General features: G+C 43.7%; 1 protein-coding gene across 3 annotated transcripts in view; it reads right to left on the bottom strand.

Moving 5' to 3' along the window:
* LOC129582237 (zinc metalloproteinase nas-6-like) overlaps positions 1-6103 on the bottom strand; it is a 57356-nt gene extending 51253 nt beyond the window's left edge. The window contains exons 1-8 of one of the 3 annotated variants that reach the window (XM_055473707.1): positions 5905-6103; positions 5734-5840; positions 5499-5598; positions 5268-5391; positions 5022-5200; positions 4711-4947; positions 4576-4623; positions 3279-4327 (exon numbers count right to left, since the gene is read on the bottom strand). In XM_055473707.1, coding sequence (XP_055329682.1) covers positions 3945-4327; positions 4576-4623; positions 4711-4947; positions 5022-5200; positions 5268-5391; positions 5499-5598; positions 5734-5840; positions 5905-5983 — 1257 coding nt within the window. In that variant the 5' untranslated portion in view covers positions 5984-6103 and the 3' untranslated portion in view covers positions 3279-3944. Of the gene's footprint in view, positions 1-3278; positions 4328-4575; positions 4624-4710; positions 4948-5021; positions 5201-5267; positions 5392-5498; positions 5599-5733; positions 5841-5904 lie in introns of those variants that run through there. The other 2 variants (XM_055473708.1, XM_055473706.1) reach the window with 2 other exon arrangements.
* Between the last annotated feature and the right edge of the window lie 7335 nt (positions 6104-13438).

The following is a 13438-nucleotide window of genomic DNA, read 5'->3' as shown; positions in this document are numbered from 1 at the left end:
GCTTCTTCCTGTAGTCTTCAGGAAATTCTTTAACGCTGCTAATGAGTTTGCGTGGTTTTTGTCATCATTGCTCATGAAGATCAGCAGATGGCTTTTAAGTCGTTCAGAGATGGGCTCGACTGGGTTTAGCGTAAAGTAAATTTAACCTAAACTCAGTCAAGCCAATCTAACTGATTTTAGGTTTATATTCAATGAGCATGGGCAATGAGTTGATCTTGACAAACGCTATGAAGCTGTCTTGGATGAAATTAAAAGTGCGTCTGACGCGCAGGTCATCCAACGGCTTAGAGAGCAGAAGGCGATCACTGTGGACCCCCATGGCTTTGTCGATGACTGGTTTCGGTTCGGCATCGTCAAAGGTCCGCATGGTTCCGCAAACACTTTCCCGGCACTGCTGTTCTCAGAGTCAAGAGCCACTTTCCTTTCCGAACTATGAGCACAGTCGGGCCTCTAGGCTAGCAATCGGGGTATCAGATGTGTCAATTCAGGATTTCGTCGATACTTTTTTGTGTCACAAAATATCATCAAAGATACCCACACTGGATAGTGCATTTTCAGATATTTACTCCCCGCACTGACGGTGTTAATGTATAGTAATGTAGGTATACAGCTAATGTACGGTGAACAGTTACACCACACAATCTCGCAAGAAGGGAGAGGATACTGCGGCCTGTGAGACAGAAAACAAGCATTCCAGCATAACGTTGGCGATGCTCGCCTAACCCAGCGTCGCCTACGCATTTTAATTATCCAGATTAACGTCATGCAGGGTAAAACGGCAACGTTGAATGTTTAATTGGTAGTTTTGGGGAATAAAATAAATTATAATATTGCAGCAGCTGTAGACGTTGATGTCTATTTAACCCTCCAACGCTCCCGAACGGGTGGGAGTTTCTTGGTGAAAACCGGGATTTCCCGATGAAAAACTTCAATTAAGAAAGGGAATTTTTTGTGTGCTTGTACTGACCATAGGTCACCGGCGGTGACATGGGCGTTTAGCAACACCATTGGGCGCAGACGGTCCTAGTCACGAAAACATTTAATTCTATAGCAATTTGGCGAACAACATCTGACCGAAACAAAAACGTTTATCGTACAGACCATAAAGAGCGCTTCAAAACAAGGGTATTGTAGTGGTCCGTTAACTGACCATTGGTCAGCAAAACTGGAAAATAAAAGAAACGGTTTCTGCACGATGTACCAATGGGTGGATAACTGGGCACAACAAATGCAGCGATTATCACCATTCCAATTCTCAAAATAGCATTACTTTTCGTACAAGAAATCGCCGCCGAAAGTCTTTATCGGTTATCCCACGCTGAGCTGCTTTTACACTGCATGCATGGTGCATGATTGCACTTTTATGGATGCAGGCCGGTAGCCGCAGCGTTTGAATTAGAAATCAGCAAAGACGGTCCAGTAGTACGTGCGGTAGTGATGTACTAAAGTTCACATCAGCATTTCTGGAAACAGCAGCTGCCATCATGAACTCAGCATCGGCCGAATGTTATTAATACCTTTGCACCTGGCGCAAAGGTCACTACTGACTACCGGTCATGTGCTTACTGGAGTTGCTATCATCCACGGCTCAAGGAGACCGACGTATTTTTTTCCTGCACGCGGCACGCCTAAACCGCTGTAAGGTCCGATTCGTGTAAAATGCAGTAGATCGCACAAGACGCAAGCCAGGCTGCAGGGTTGTCATGCCGATTACAGTGGTAACGCACTATTGCAGACTGCCAAGGAAGGTTACCACGCCCGGTTATCTTGAAGGTTAGGTTGTCCAGAAACGGCCACCGATTCGTTCGTTTGAGGGCCATAGCCGACCGCCCAGGGTATCGCCCAACTAAATCGTTTTTGGAAGAGTTCCGGCAAGCAGGACCACGTGGAGCATGTTAGAGGGCCGAACCAACAAGACCTTATCCGATTTACATAATTATAAAAGTGTCGAAATTGCGCCCGCCCGTACTTCAGGACCATACATGCCCAATGGTGTCTCCACGCAACACAAGTTTTCAGTGGACTGTGGCCATCCACTGTTTAACTTTCAAAACCGACGCTTGTTATTTTCTAATAAAGCATTACTGATAGTACATTACTGAATTATCTCAGATTAATTAACTCAGTGACTAATTAGTTAATTAGCAGGACCTTCGGGAGGTCAGAAAGTTCGAAATTGGCGACTTTCGCGACCTCGTGGTTCTTGAGGGATTTAAGATTCCAGTGTGGTTTGTTTCTTTATTGCTGCTGTAAGGTCTCGTGACGCTAATTACGCTATTAGATATCGAATAATTGCTGTTGTTCATTAAGAAAAAGAATTTGAAGACCCTGTTGCGCCCCAACACCAATGGGCGTCAGTGGGTAAGTAAAATAAAAAACAAGTGATATTTATTTAAAATTTACAATAGTACGAACAAGAGTTAGATAGAATATGACCGCCAGCAACGCCTAAATCATTAGGAACAGCAAAATGCAATATATGTAATTGTACAGATTATGTACAAAATGCATTATCTGTACATATCTTGGTACCCTGCTAATTTGCTTAAAATCGTCGTATCGGCATCGGCATGAATGCTTCCGCCAGCCGGAAATGTGCTGTGGCAACAAGATGGTATCTGTAATTACCGTGTGGGCGATAATTCTTTATACAGATTAAATGTGTAGGAAGTCTCTGCGGTGTGCACGCCTGGAATCACTGGAACTCATGATCATGTTATCATGTATAAGAATAAAAGAAAGTCGTCAAGATCCTCCCTCTAGAGGATTTTCACTGCTTTCTCTGACATCGGCGACGACGGTGTATGTACTCTGAAATCTAAGAGTACCATAAGTCTCTTTCGCACTCATGTAAAAATTGTCAAAGAATTTGTTTTTACAATTTGACATGCTAGTTGCAACATCAAATTAGGTACTTACATTAATTACCGGTTCATCCGTGCTTTTCGTACGTGCTTTTCGTTCCACCGATCGCGCTTACCTCCGAATGGAGAACGTAATCGGCGGTAATCCCCACAATCGGCAAATTGTCGTCAGTAAATATGCTGAAAGATTGCGCGGGTTTTATTGAAATGAATGAATTTCCCTACAGAGAAATCGATCGCATTGAAAGCCGACTGCATGAAATCTGTGCGTGACCGTACATAGTGCATACAGAATACATTCTACTTTCTTATAAATAAAATTTCATGCACTTCTGCGGTAGGTACACAAAATTAAAATTCAGCTTAAGCTGATTGCCAAATTTATTAATAATATGCTACTGTATATGTACTATTTTATCGGTTCAAACACATCAGTGAAAACTGCTGACAATTAGGATGATACTTTAACATGTCAAACATGGTTAAGCTACTAAAACAAATCAGCACTGTACACCACAAGCGTCGGTTATGAGCAGCGCACGTCCTGAGTAAAGCCTTAGTTAGTCTACAAAGGTTGACGAAGGGCAGTTAGGGACGTTCACCGAGTGTTCCACCTGGTCAGAATTCATATCAGACTGTCCGGACGGTGGCGATTTGCAGTCGACCGGTAAGTACAGATTCTTCCGGAGATAAACAGGATTTTTAAACGACCCGTTCAGTGCGTACACATATCCCGCCGCAGTTTCGCTAAGGAGCTCCGTGTTATCCTGCTGCCAGCGTCGGTACCACGCGTACGAACAGTTACAGTGCAAGCTGATGATGTAGTCGTATGGTGGAGGATACAGCCATGCTTCGTACTCTAGTGAAAGCACTCGTAAATCAGGCAAATTGGTGAAGGCGTCCATTTCCACAGCACGAAGCGTCGACCGAGTATACATCCCACTTCCAAAAGTAAATATGCGCAATTTACGAAGAATTTGATATCGTTTTTCTTAATATCCAGATCGGTACAGTCAACAACGCTCAGTTGCAGCAAGTTAGCTAAACGCAGACCCGGCAGGCGGCCGAGCGAACGGGAATTCAGGCATTTTGAAAGCTCAAAGCAATGACTTGTTTTTCAATGGATTGAAAATTTTTTGGCGTTAGTATGGGTCCATCGGCCATGTGCATCTCAATTGGTCGCAGCGGAGGTTTGGACATGGACGTGGTCATTGTAGTAATCTCGTGGGTGCTTGGAGGTGTGGAGGTGCATATTATAAATAATCCTTTAAATTCTGTACAGGACCTATAAGCGTCCGGAGGTCGACAGTTAGCAGTAATCTGAGCCTTGCATTCGTCCTCCCGCATCGGAGCATCGGAAAACACCGGGAACGGCTCGCCAGCATCGACAATAACCGACGACGATGTTGATGTTGATGATGCGGATGATGAAGTAACCGTTCGTCTTCCATTAGAGACTTTTTCTAAATACAAACAGGGTAGTACTTCATGAAATTTCATTTAGAAAAATCTTACTAAATCTTTGCTACTCGTAATCAAAGCAGCCATGAGTTTTGAGATTTTATTTTTATGGGACAAGTTGTGCGGATCAATTAAAACATTTAGGTCACGAAATGGTTAACATTACTGCACGGTATCCCTGGCTGGTGTTTCGCTCAATTTCATTATTAAATTTCTCTTCGCACAATAATTCTCTTTCATTTGCAGTTACCGTCGGTTTCCGGAAATTGTGGAGTGTTAATAGTCTTCTTCAGTCCTTCTCAAAAAGATAAACAACTCATTCGGCAATAAATACGAATGCGTACCGGAGGTGCGCGTATGTAAAAACCGTACACACAGACGATACCTAAGAACGTATTAGCTGCTGCTACCGGGCATCGGAACCGTCGATGGATACGCGCCACATCCAACGGGCTTAAATTTTCGCTCTGACCAATTCTGGCCCGATTGACTTTTGGTACAATGGTGGGAATTCTACTGTCCTTGGCAAAGGCATTATATTTATAATGCATGATCGATTCATAGTCGTAAGGAAGACCGTATGTATTCCCGGACTGATGCATTGCGAACTGCTCTTTATCGCCTTGGGAAAAATGAGCGTCGTGCACTGTACGCGGAAGATCGTCGTAATGCTTTTAATAGAATCTATAACCTTACTCACAGGGATGTTATCCCAAATAATGATTACATGCTGGTCGCGATCCGCTCGAGAATGCTCATGGAAGAATCCCATGGTGTGCATCAGTTCGTGCTGCACATCTCCGTGATTCCTCAGACATCCCGTTGCAAACGTCACTGTCTGCTTTCCACCAGTTCGGCCAGTATTTGACATGCACCTGTGATAAAGAGAAACATAAAATTTTAAAGGGTTACTTGGCTCGGGATCAGCAGAGGATGACGGACTGAAGTCCCTTCTGAATATGTATGTAGTCTTCTTCTTCTGTCCGCGGTACAAACTGGACACAGTTTCCGGTCATGTAACTGATGATATCCATCGACTCCAACACAATTCGGATTTCTTGTGTTGCTAACGAATTCAGAGATGTACACTTATGGTTAGGGTTATCCATGCAATGCTAACAGTACAACAGATAACGTTCCTGGTGTTGTAAAATTGTTAAGGTAATGTTTTACTCAGTGTTGCAAATGGCTTCTTGGTAAATGTGTACGGGATGGTGTTATTAGGCCAAAAGGAACCAGCATTGTCAATGGCATTGGCTGCTCCATGTGACAACTGTAACCAGAAAAGGGAAAAGTTTTAATAACGCTGCAGGAGAATTTCGTTGAACTTAATTTCTGTCTAGACAGACACATTAGATTTTTTTTTTACAGCAATCACACATCGAGGAATTGAGAAATTAGTACTTACTTGCAACGATTCGAGGCCAGTAATGTCGCCTTCCAACAGGTCACTGTCGTAAAGACTAGCGTCGCTGCCTTTAGCCAGGATTTCGGGATCAATGAAATCTCGCCAGTCTACACAATATTGGTGTATCATGAACGTGGAAATAAGTCCGCAACGTTTGTTTCTGTAACTTACTTGTCGGTAGATTACTTGGAGATGCCAGCGTAAAAACATCGAGAGCGCTTAGGACGAAACAAACAACGAAATCAAACATATTAATTTTGTAGCCTGTATTGTACACATACAGCAAGAACTGAAGAACTACACCGATGCTACGTAATGATATGTAGCAATGGTGCAGCTTGAAAAACAGTTAACTTGAAAAAATTTTATGTAGGGCTATTTCCCGTTTGAAAGATAGCTTGGGTTTACCGAATGTCCGCTGGCAAAATGCTTATCGGTACCTGTCAACAACCGGTTTAAAAAAACAAAGTATTCTACTTGCTCGTGGCTATACCGCGCTTGATGTACCGTACCGTGGACGCCACAAATGTGGTTTAACACTGATAGCCGACAGCGCTCACAGTGCTTAGGACCATCGGCTATGGGTGTAACCACATTTATGGCGTCCACTGCACCTCTGTATTAGCGTTTTCAGCGGTATTTTGACAAAGAACGTTGCCCATATTCTCGGTATGGGTTTTCAGCCTCTGTGCAAGTTCGAGAAGGCTCGTTTACCAGCTTTATAAGTCACGCAAATAATCGAAGCTGGTCATACTCAGGATTTATCCTTCTATTAAATAGGAGTCGGTTGGTGCGTACGATAGGCCCTAAAATTTTTTATGTGATTAATGATTACCGCGATAATTTTCTTGTGTAGTAATTTTAATACAGAAATTTACATTCTGAAAGAACATTTCGACATTTTGGTACGTACTAATAACGCGTAATATTTGGCCGGGCGCTGGGCATTCATATACTGTATGGGCAACAACTTTTCGCCGGTTTCGGTAGGATGCAGTGCATTACACTCGTTAAAAATTATAAATCGTTCTCGGCCTGTTCGGCACGGGCAAAAGATTTCACCTACTTTAATCAGAAAACATTCGAGCAGCATAACTTGCAGGCTTACTGATAGCTAGAATTTATAAATTCTTCATGCGGAACGAGGAACTCTGCGATCAATATCTGATTAGCCGACGCTCGCAACGCCGCTGGCTTTAATGCGGTCGGGGGTTCCAACGCACGTACTACATGTACGAGGAGGATTATAGTTGAGTCGGTAGCGCATACATAGCTGCTGCGAGTTAAATTGAACACCATTTCCGTAAGCTACTGACGTAACAGTCAACCGTGGATGGTTGCATTTCTAACAACTGAGCAACAGTCATACGTGGGGGGTTGCACTGCTTACCTACTTACCCACCGCAGCTATTGGCTTGTGCAACCATCCATGGTTGGCAATTACGTCAAACACTTACGGACACAGTGTTCAGTTTAACTCGCAGCAGCTATGCGCTACCGACTCAACTATAATCCTCCTCATACACTTGTAAGTACATAGAACATCCTGCGCTAACCCTTAAAATATGATTGGTCCGCAATTCAGCCGGCTAAAAGGCTCAGAGTAGCTGCTGTCCATTAGCGTCGTTTAGCACTCCCTAGAAAACGGCAGTAGTACGTGGTACGTTCATTAATAATGCGGCCGCATTTCTAGTAAATCTAAAATTCAAGATTACAGTTTTATTGGAGCGCTGCTTAAATATTATATTTTGCTCGGATCTTTTTATTGCTTAACTTTCTTCTTATCATTATGGAGGAGATAACGGATTTCTCTTTTGACTCACTCTCGGAGGGTGATACCACGTTCCACTCGGCCAACGACGAGAGCTTCAGCGAACGCTCGATTACAGAACAACCACAACCAGGAATGCCAACGCCACCATCATTTGGGAGACTGCGGAGTCTGCAACGGGCCAGACGGTGTCCACGTTCTCCTTTATCGTTAACGTGGATGTGACCGCAGACACCACCACACACTGCAGACGGGAGCCCCTCGAACGTCCATTCTGGATCCAAACGGACAAGCACCGAGAAGTCATTCCAAGGAACACCCTGGCGGACCGACTACAGCCGGAACTCCTACTGCGCCAGCAGTGCCTGTTCACGAAACAGTGAACCCAGCGCAGCATCCGGCGGTCGGCCAGGGAGATTCGGGGGGAACTGAAAGGGGCGCCGTGGTGAGCGGCATTAAGACGGCACGGTTTAAAATCGGTAAGGAGCCTTGGTGCGACATTCTGGAAGCTGTAATTCTTAGCGGTTGCTATAATTTTCTTAACAAATTCCTAGTGGTAAGTAACCCTGAAAATCGTACGGCTGTGCAAAGCTGACTATTTTGGTTTTTAATGCCTCCTTTTTGGTAGGTGATACTGTCCACCTGCAAGACTAGAAGTATCTGCGGAACCCGTGCCACTTTGTCGGAAGAATTGACGGTGTAAAAACAGTGCGAAGGGCTCGACGGGCACATGTTTCTTTTCATTAATTTTTTGATTGCGCTGCTTCATGCGGCTTTTTCTGTATGATAAATCTGCTTGCATTGGGAAACCATTATTAGGATAAAAAAACGTCTAGTTTCCGATGGACATTAGAAAGGTAAAGCAATCCTTCCGAAAGGTTTTTTCATCGTGTCGAACGGTAGGCTACAAGAGATGTGAAATTTGTGAGGACAGAAAGTAAAGTTATACGTGCAGCGGTATGTCATACATTATTAATTTTTACTATGAATGTGAATATGTACAGATACTGTACATGCTCATACGGTCGTACCGGTGAAAAGAATCTGATAACGGCAAGGTGAGAATGTGTTGCCAGTTTGCAAGTCTGTTCACACAGCGGTTCATACATATACAACGCCGGAAGGTAAACATTGCTTAACCTGTGTGTGATGTACGAGTTTCTCGCCCCTGACAAAGTCAAAATCATAAGGCAGTCAGAACTGAATGCTGCAGGCGTGCAAGTGAACCATATAGATGTAGATATTCGTCCATATAATATCAGACACAAAATTATTTACCAAACGAGTATTCTGCATGTGTGATGAATGGTTCTCCGCTGTATTTCATTCTTTAAGTATCTTGAGTCGTAAATCCCCGGAATGGCCAGTATCACACCAATTGTTCAGATGGGTGCCAATTGCCAGTATGTCTATGGGAATTGGGATTACCTTAGGCAAGGAGCATTTTCTTCAATGTTCCTGACGGAAATTACACAGTGCGGCGATTATGCTGGACCAAGTACCGTGGCTGTCAAGAGAGCGGCAATACAATGGTTGAATATCCAGGAAAATATGGAAACGAAGCAAAGACTTCTCGAGAGATTTGGCTTGCTTTTAAGGCTTAAACATCCCCATCTCGCCGCGTACCATTCGATCACAATTTATTCTTCTTCTCATTTCGGAGAATTTGTTCAGTTGATGATGGATTATAACCCCGGTACGTCAAATATATTATTACAAAATTGGTATTTCGCTATGTTCTCTCTTACTGAACAGAAGCAAAAAAAAAATTAAAAAATTATACGCCACCGAGTGAAGTGCAATAAAATATAAAACGCGCCTACTGAGCTCTGCAAACAGTGCTGAAATAAAAAAGTATAAGCTTCGAGTTTTAGCGCATATTTGCAAATAAGCGGTTGTCTGTTCGAACCCCGCACCGATGGTCTATGCCCTTGGATATTCCTGTTGTATCCTGTTTTTATTAAAACTTAACTAAAAGCTCAAAAGTTTTTATTAAAGCTGAAATAAAATGATTGAAATACTATCTTAAATTATTAAGTTGATTTAAAATAAATCATATTGAATTATTGTTTAATTAAATTATTAATAGTTTTAACCACGGATCGGCTGGCCGATTTAGTCTTTACAATCGTTTTCACTGGCTACCGCCTTTTAGATGGCGATCTCGAGAACGCATTAAGCGTGTGATGCAGAGCACCGAAACGTTGATGAATCCCGTACTGGCTGCGCATTATGCTACGCAAATCGCCGACGGACTAGCGTTCCTGCATAGCAACGGTCTTGTACACGGCGACCTGAAACCAGCAAATATTGTTCTGCACGGTGCCGATCCTGATCCGAAGCAACTGCGGATTTCCGACTGGGACTGCCTTGATACTGTACTGCGCAGCGTCGTTCGCGGGCAGAAGGCCAACATCCTGGAGGATAGTGTACGCTACATATCGCCGGAAATGCTCAGGATCTTAGGATGCGCACCAGACAGGGTGTGGCAAGCGCTGCCCGGCCCATCCACGGATATCTGGAGTTTTGGCTGTATTATCGTTCAGTTCCTTCACTGCGTAACGGGTCAGTATACGGAGGTGTACTGCAACAGTCAGGGTGATATAATTACCGGCAACGATGGGAACAGCCGCTCAATTGTTGCCAACTGGAGTACCTGATTTTGCGTGACTATGCCCCGGTTGTTATTAACACGGCGCTAGTCGACATGGGGCTAACTGCTTGCGCGCGCCGGTGTTTGATGGTCTGCGCTGATGATCGGCCTTCGGCACAGCAGCTCTTCGATGAGCTGGTGATCATTACGGCGAACAACGCTGGTGCTGACCGCAGCCACAAATCAAGCGCCAGCGTGAGCACATTTCTTTGACGATCATAGAGCGAGCCTGATTTACAGTCGACTAGAACCATCAGAGAACGATGGCAACTTCGTGCCGCTGGGTAGTCCGCCGGGCAAAATTAATTATGGCTATTTTGCACTACAACGGTCTCGTTCAGGGCCATCTGCCACCACGCAACATCGCCGCCGAGCAAGGCGAAGTGCATCTGATGGCGTTACTCATCCGTGTAATGCCTCCAAGCGACGCTAAGCACCGGGCGCGGCGCGCGGACACAGTGAAAATACGTTACCACATGTGCAGGACATATTCGCACGTTCCCCGCATGCAGTAGATTGTTCGGGTTGTGAACCGACATTTGGTGCTTCCGTTGTGTCGTGGTGGATTTGATTCGCAGCAGCACTAACCGAGTAAGTGAAGTGCTGCACTGTGCAGGCACGTCTCGTACAACTGCTGCGGAACAGCTCCGAACAAGGAACGTGCGGTTTTCGACGTTTTTTTTTCTGACCAGTCACCAACAGTGCAGTGAAAAATAAAGAATACAACAAACGAAAGCAGACACACGTAAAACTTCTGAGTACCGGTTAAATTGGCGTGCCAAGAGCAGAAAAAGCAGTTATCAGAGCCAGGCAGGGTGTAAAACCTGGCAGTGGCACCTGCCAATGGCACTGCCAGTGGCATGGCATGCGATAAAAACTGGAGACTCTGGCAACTGGCAAGCGATAAAAGCTGGCAGATGCCACAAACAATATAGTGGTGGGTACAGCCAGGTGCGGATGTCGTAACTGCGCATATCTAACAGCGTGAAAGTGGGAAGTAAAGTATAACACGTCTTTCAAATTGCTTGATTACAAAGATCAGCGCGCCAGGTATTATCCAGAAGCCGAGCACGGGATGTTGGTCGTGAGCTGCGATGATCGGAATTCGAGGCATAAAGACAACGGTAATTTTAAGCTTTAGTGGAGTGACCTACGACTTAAATATTCCAGTAAAACATAAGATACCTGTTGTCTTTGTGTCCTGAATCGCATTGCCGATCTGCCGCATACTTGGCATGGTACTAATTTGATTTCACTTAGTACGTACGTACTACCTTTTTGATAATTTAGGTAAATCTTCAGAAATTGCTACTCTACCGAAAATTTAAATAGAAGTGAGCATAGTACTTACCGGTTAACAGTAGGCGGGTCGAATAATCCACCTTACTGTCAGCTTATCGCGATCTGTCGGTGTGAGGAAAGTGTAGTGCCGTGATAACAAATTATTACGAGTACTTTAAACCGGTAAATATCATTGCCTTCCTAGACTGTTAAATGGTAACATATATCCGCAGTAGTAGCCGAAACCTGTCAAAAAGCATGCGAGCAAGAGAACACGACAGAAAGGCTAGCGATGCTGACCGGAAGCTGTTTAACGATCACACGGGCTGGAAGGCACGCTCTTCCAGTTGCGGTTAAGCAGCACGATGTAAGATTTTTGCTAGAGGAGCAAGTATTTAAAGCAAGCTTCAGCGAGCAAAGCAGACTGATAAGCTTAAGAAACGCGTGAGCGCGGAAAGTGCGGGTCAAATTCACCGGAGCATAATTAGTAAGGCTCGGAGGGAGCTGCAGCAACACTAATTTCAGAAAATTCTAACCCGTTGGTTCGGTCTGCAGAACGTATGGGAAGTAAGGGTTCCGATCTCCAAGAAAACAACCCATAAAAAAGTAAACCAAGGCTATTAACACTACCATTTGCTGTACAGTGTAATTCCTATTGCTACAATATGGTGAAGTATTCGAAGACTTAAAGCGAAACCAACTATATCTTGCAATGCAATAGAGATACCGGATGCGATCATATACCGTAAATAACTGCGAGCAACTTCCACGTTGTTTGTGAAAAAGTAATTTCGTATGTGATTACAGTACTTATGTAAAAGTACTGTATCTCGATAGAGTGTTCTGATTTTATCAACCTTGAAATACTAATTTTATTATAGTTAAAATTAACTCTAAATGAAACTTGTAAAATTCTAATTAAATACTGTAATTTAAATTTGTAATGCGCTACAGACACTTGCTACTGTCTTAATGTTACAATTACAAAATACTGCTACTTTCTCCCGCCCCGATCTAAAATATACCAGGGCCTCTGTGGGCAGTTGTCCTTTATAAAATGCATCCGGTTAAATACGAGACTGATAATATTATAACCGTGCCTGTATTCCACAGAGAGATTTTACTGTACTACTACAAAACAAACACGAACGCTGTACGTACCTCCGCCCGGACAATGTTGCGCTTTTAATTGATAAACCGTTAAATTTCTCGAAGGCATCACTAATAATTGTCGCTGGCTTATTACCTTCTGCAAATAGGTATACGTGGAACAGTGTCATGATACTGAGTTTACCGTAGTGCATATGAAGCCGCGTATTTCAAATACGCGGCTTCATATGCACTACGAGTTTACTGACCCACTTATACCGTAATACGTTAACGCTACACGGCTTAGTAGTGGGATTATTGCTTGTCTGGATCTTTTATAGCGTGCTTTATTTTGGCCTTCATATTCAGCAAACAATCAGCAACTCACAAGCAGCAGTAATAGTAACACAAACATGAAGACTGCTCTTCGGCGGCTGTATAAAATGAAGCAGGCAGTATGCACGCACTCGACGCGTCGCGTTTTTCATGCTACAATGAAGCTCCACATCCAAACATCACGTTGCCGGTAACTGGCCGACACCATTATAAGCGATAATGTTACAGTACTTCCAGCCAAAACATGTTATGAGAGCGCTACAAGCGCGCAGTGTGAACATTTTGTTTGGTTCAGTTGTTTGCTTTTTTTGTAAAACTGATCGCGTAAACTGAAATCCTAAACGGCAGTTCTCTCACTTTAACGCTAAATGCTAATATATGATTGCATCGTTGCAGTATGTTGTAGCGTGCTGTATACTTTAATGTGTTACCTTTAAAAGCGGTTTACCGCTCACAGACGGCGAATTATGAACTGACGTTTGGGTATGTTTACGTATTTCCAGGTTTTTGCGGAAATACGAAATTATGTTATTTTATTATAGTATCCTAGCTAATTGTTTCGTTTGTACACAGAA

Source organism: Paramacrobiotus metropolitanus, unplaced genomic scaffold (assembly GCF_019649055.1).
Source record: "Paramacrobiotus metropolitanus isolate TYO unplaced genomic scaffold, Prichtersi_v1.0 Parri_scaffold0000007, whole genome shotgun sequence".
Lineage (NCBI taxonomy): Eukaryota > Metazoa > Tardigrada > Eutardigrada > Parachela > Macrobiotidae > Paramacrobiotus > Paramacrobiotus metropolitanus.
This window is presented reverse-complemented; position numbering and strand designations above follow the sequence as displayed.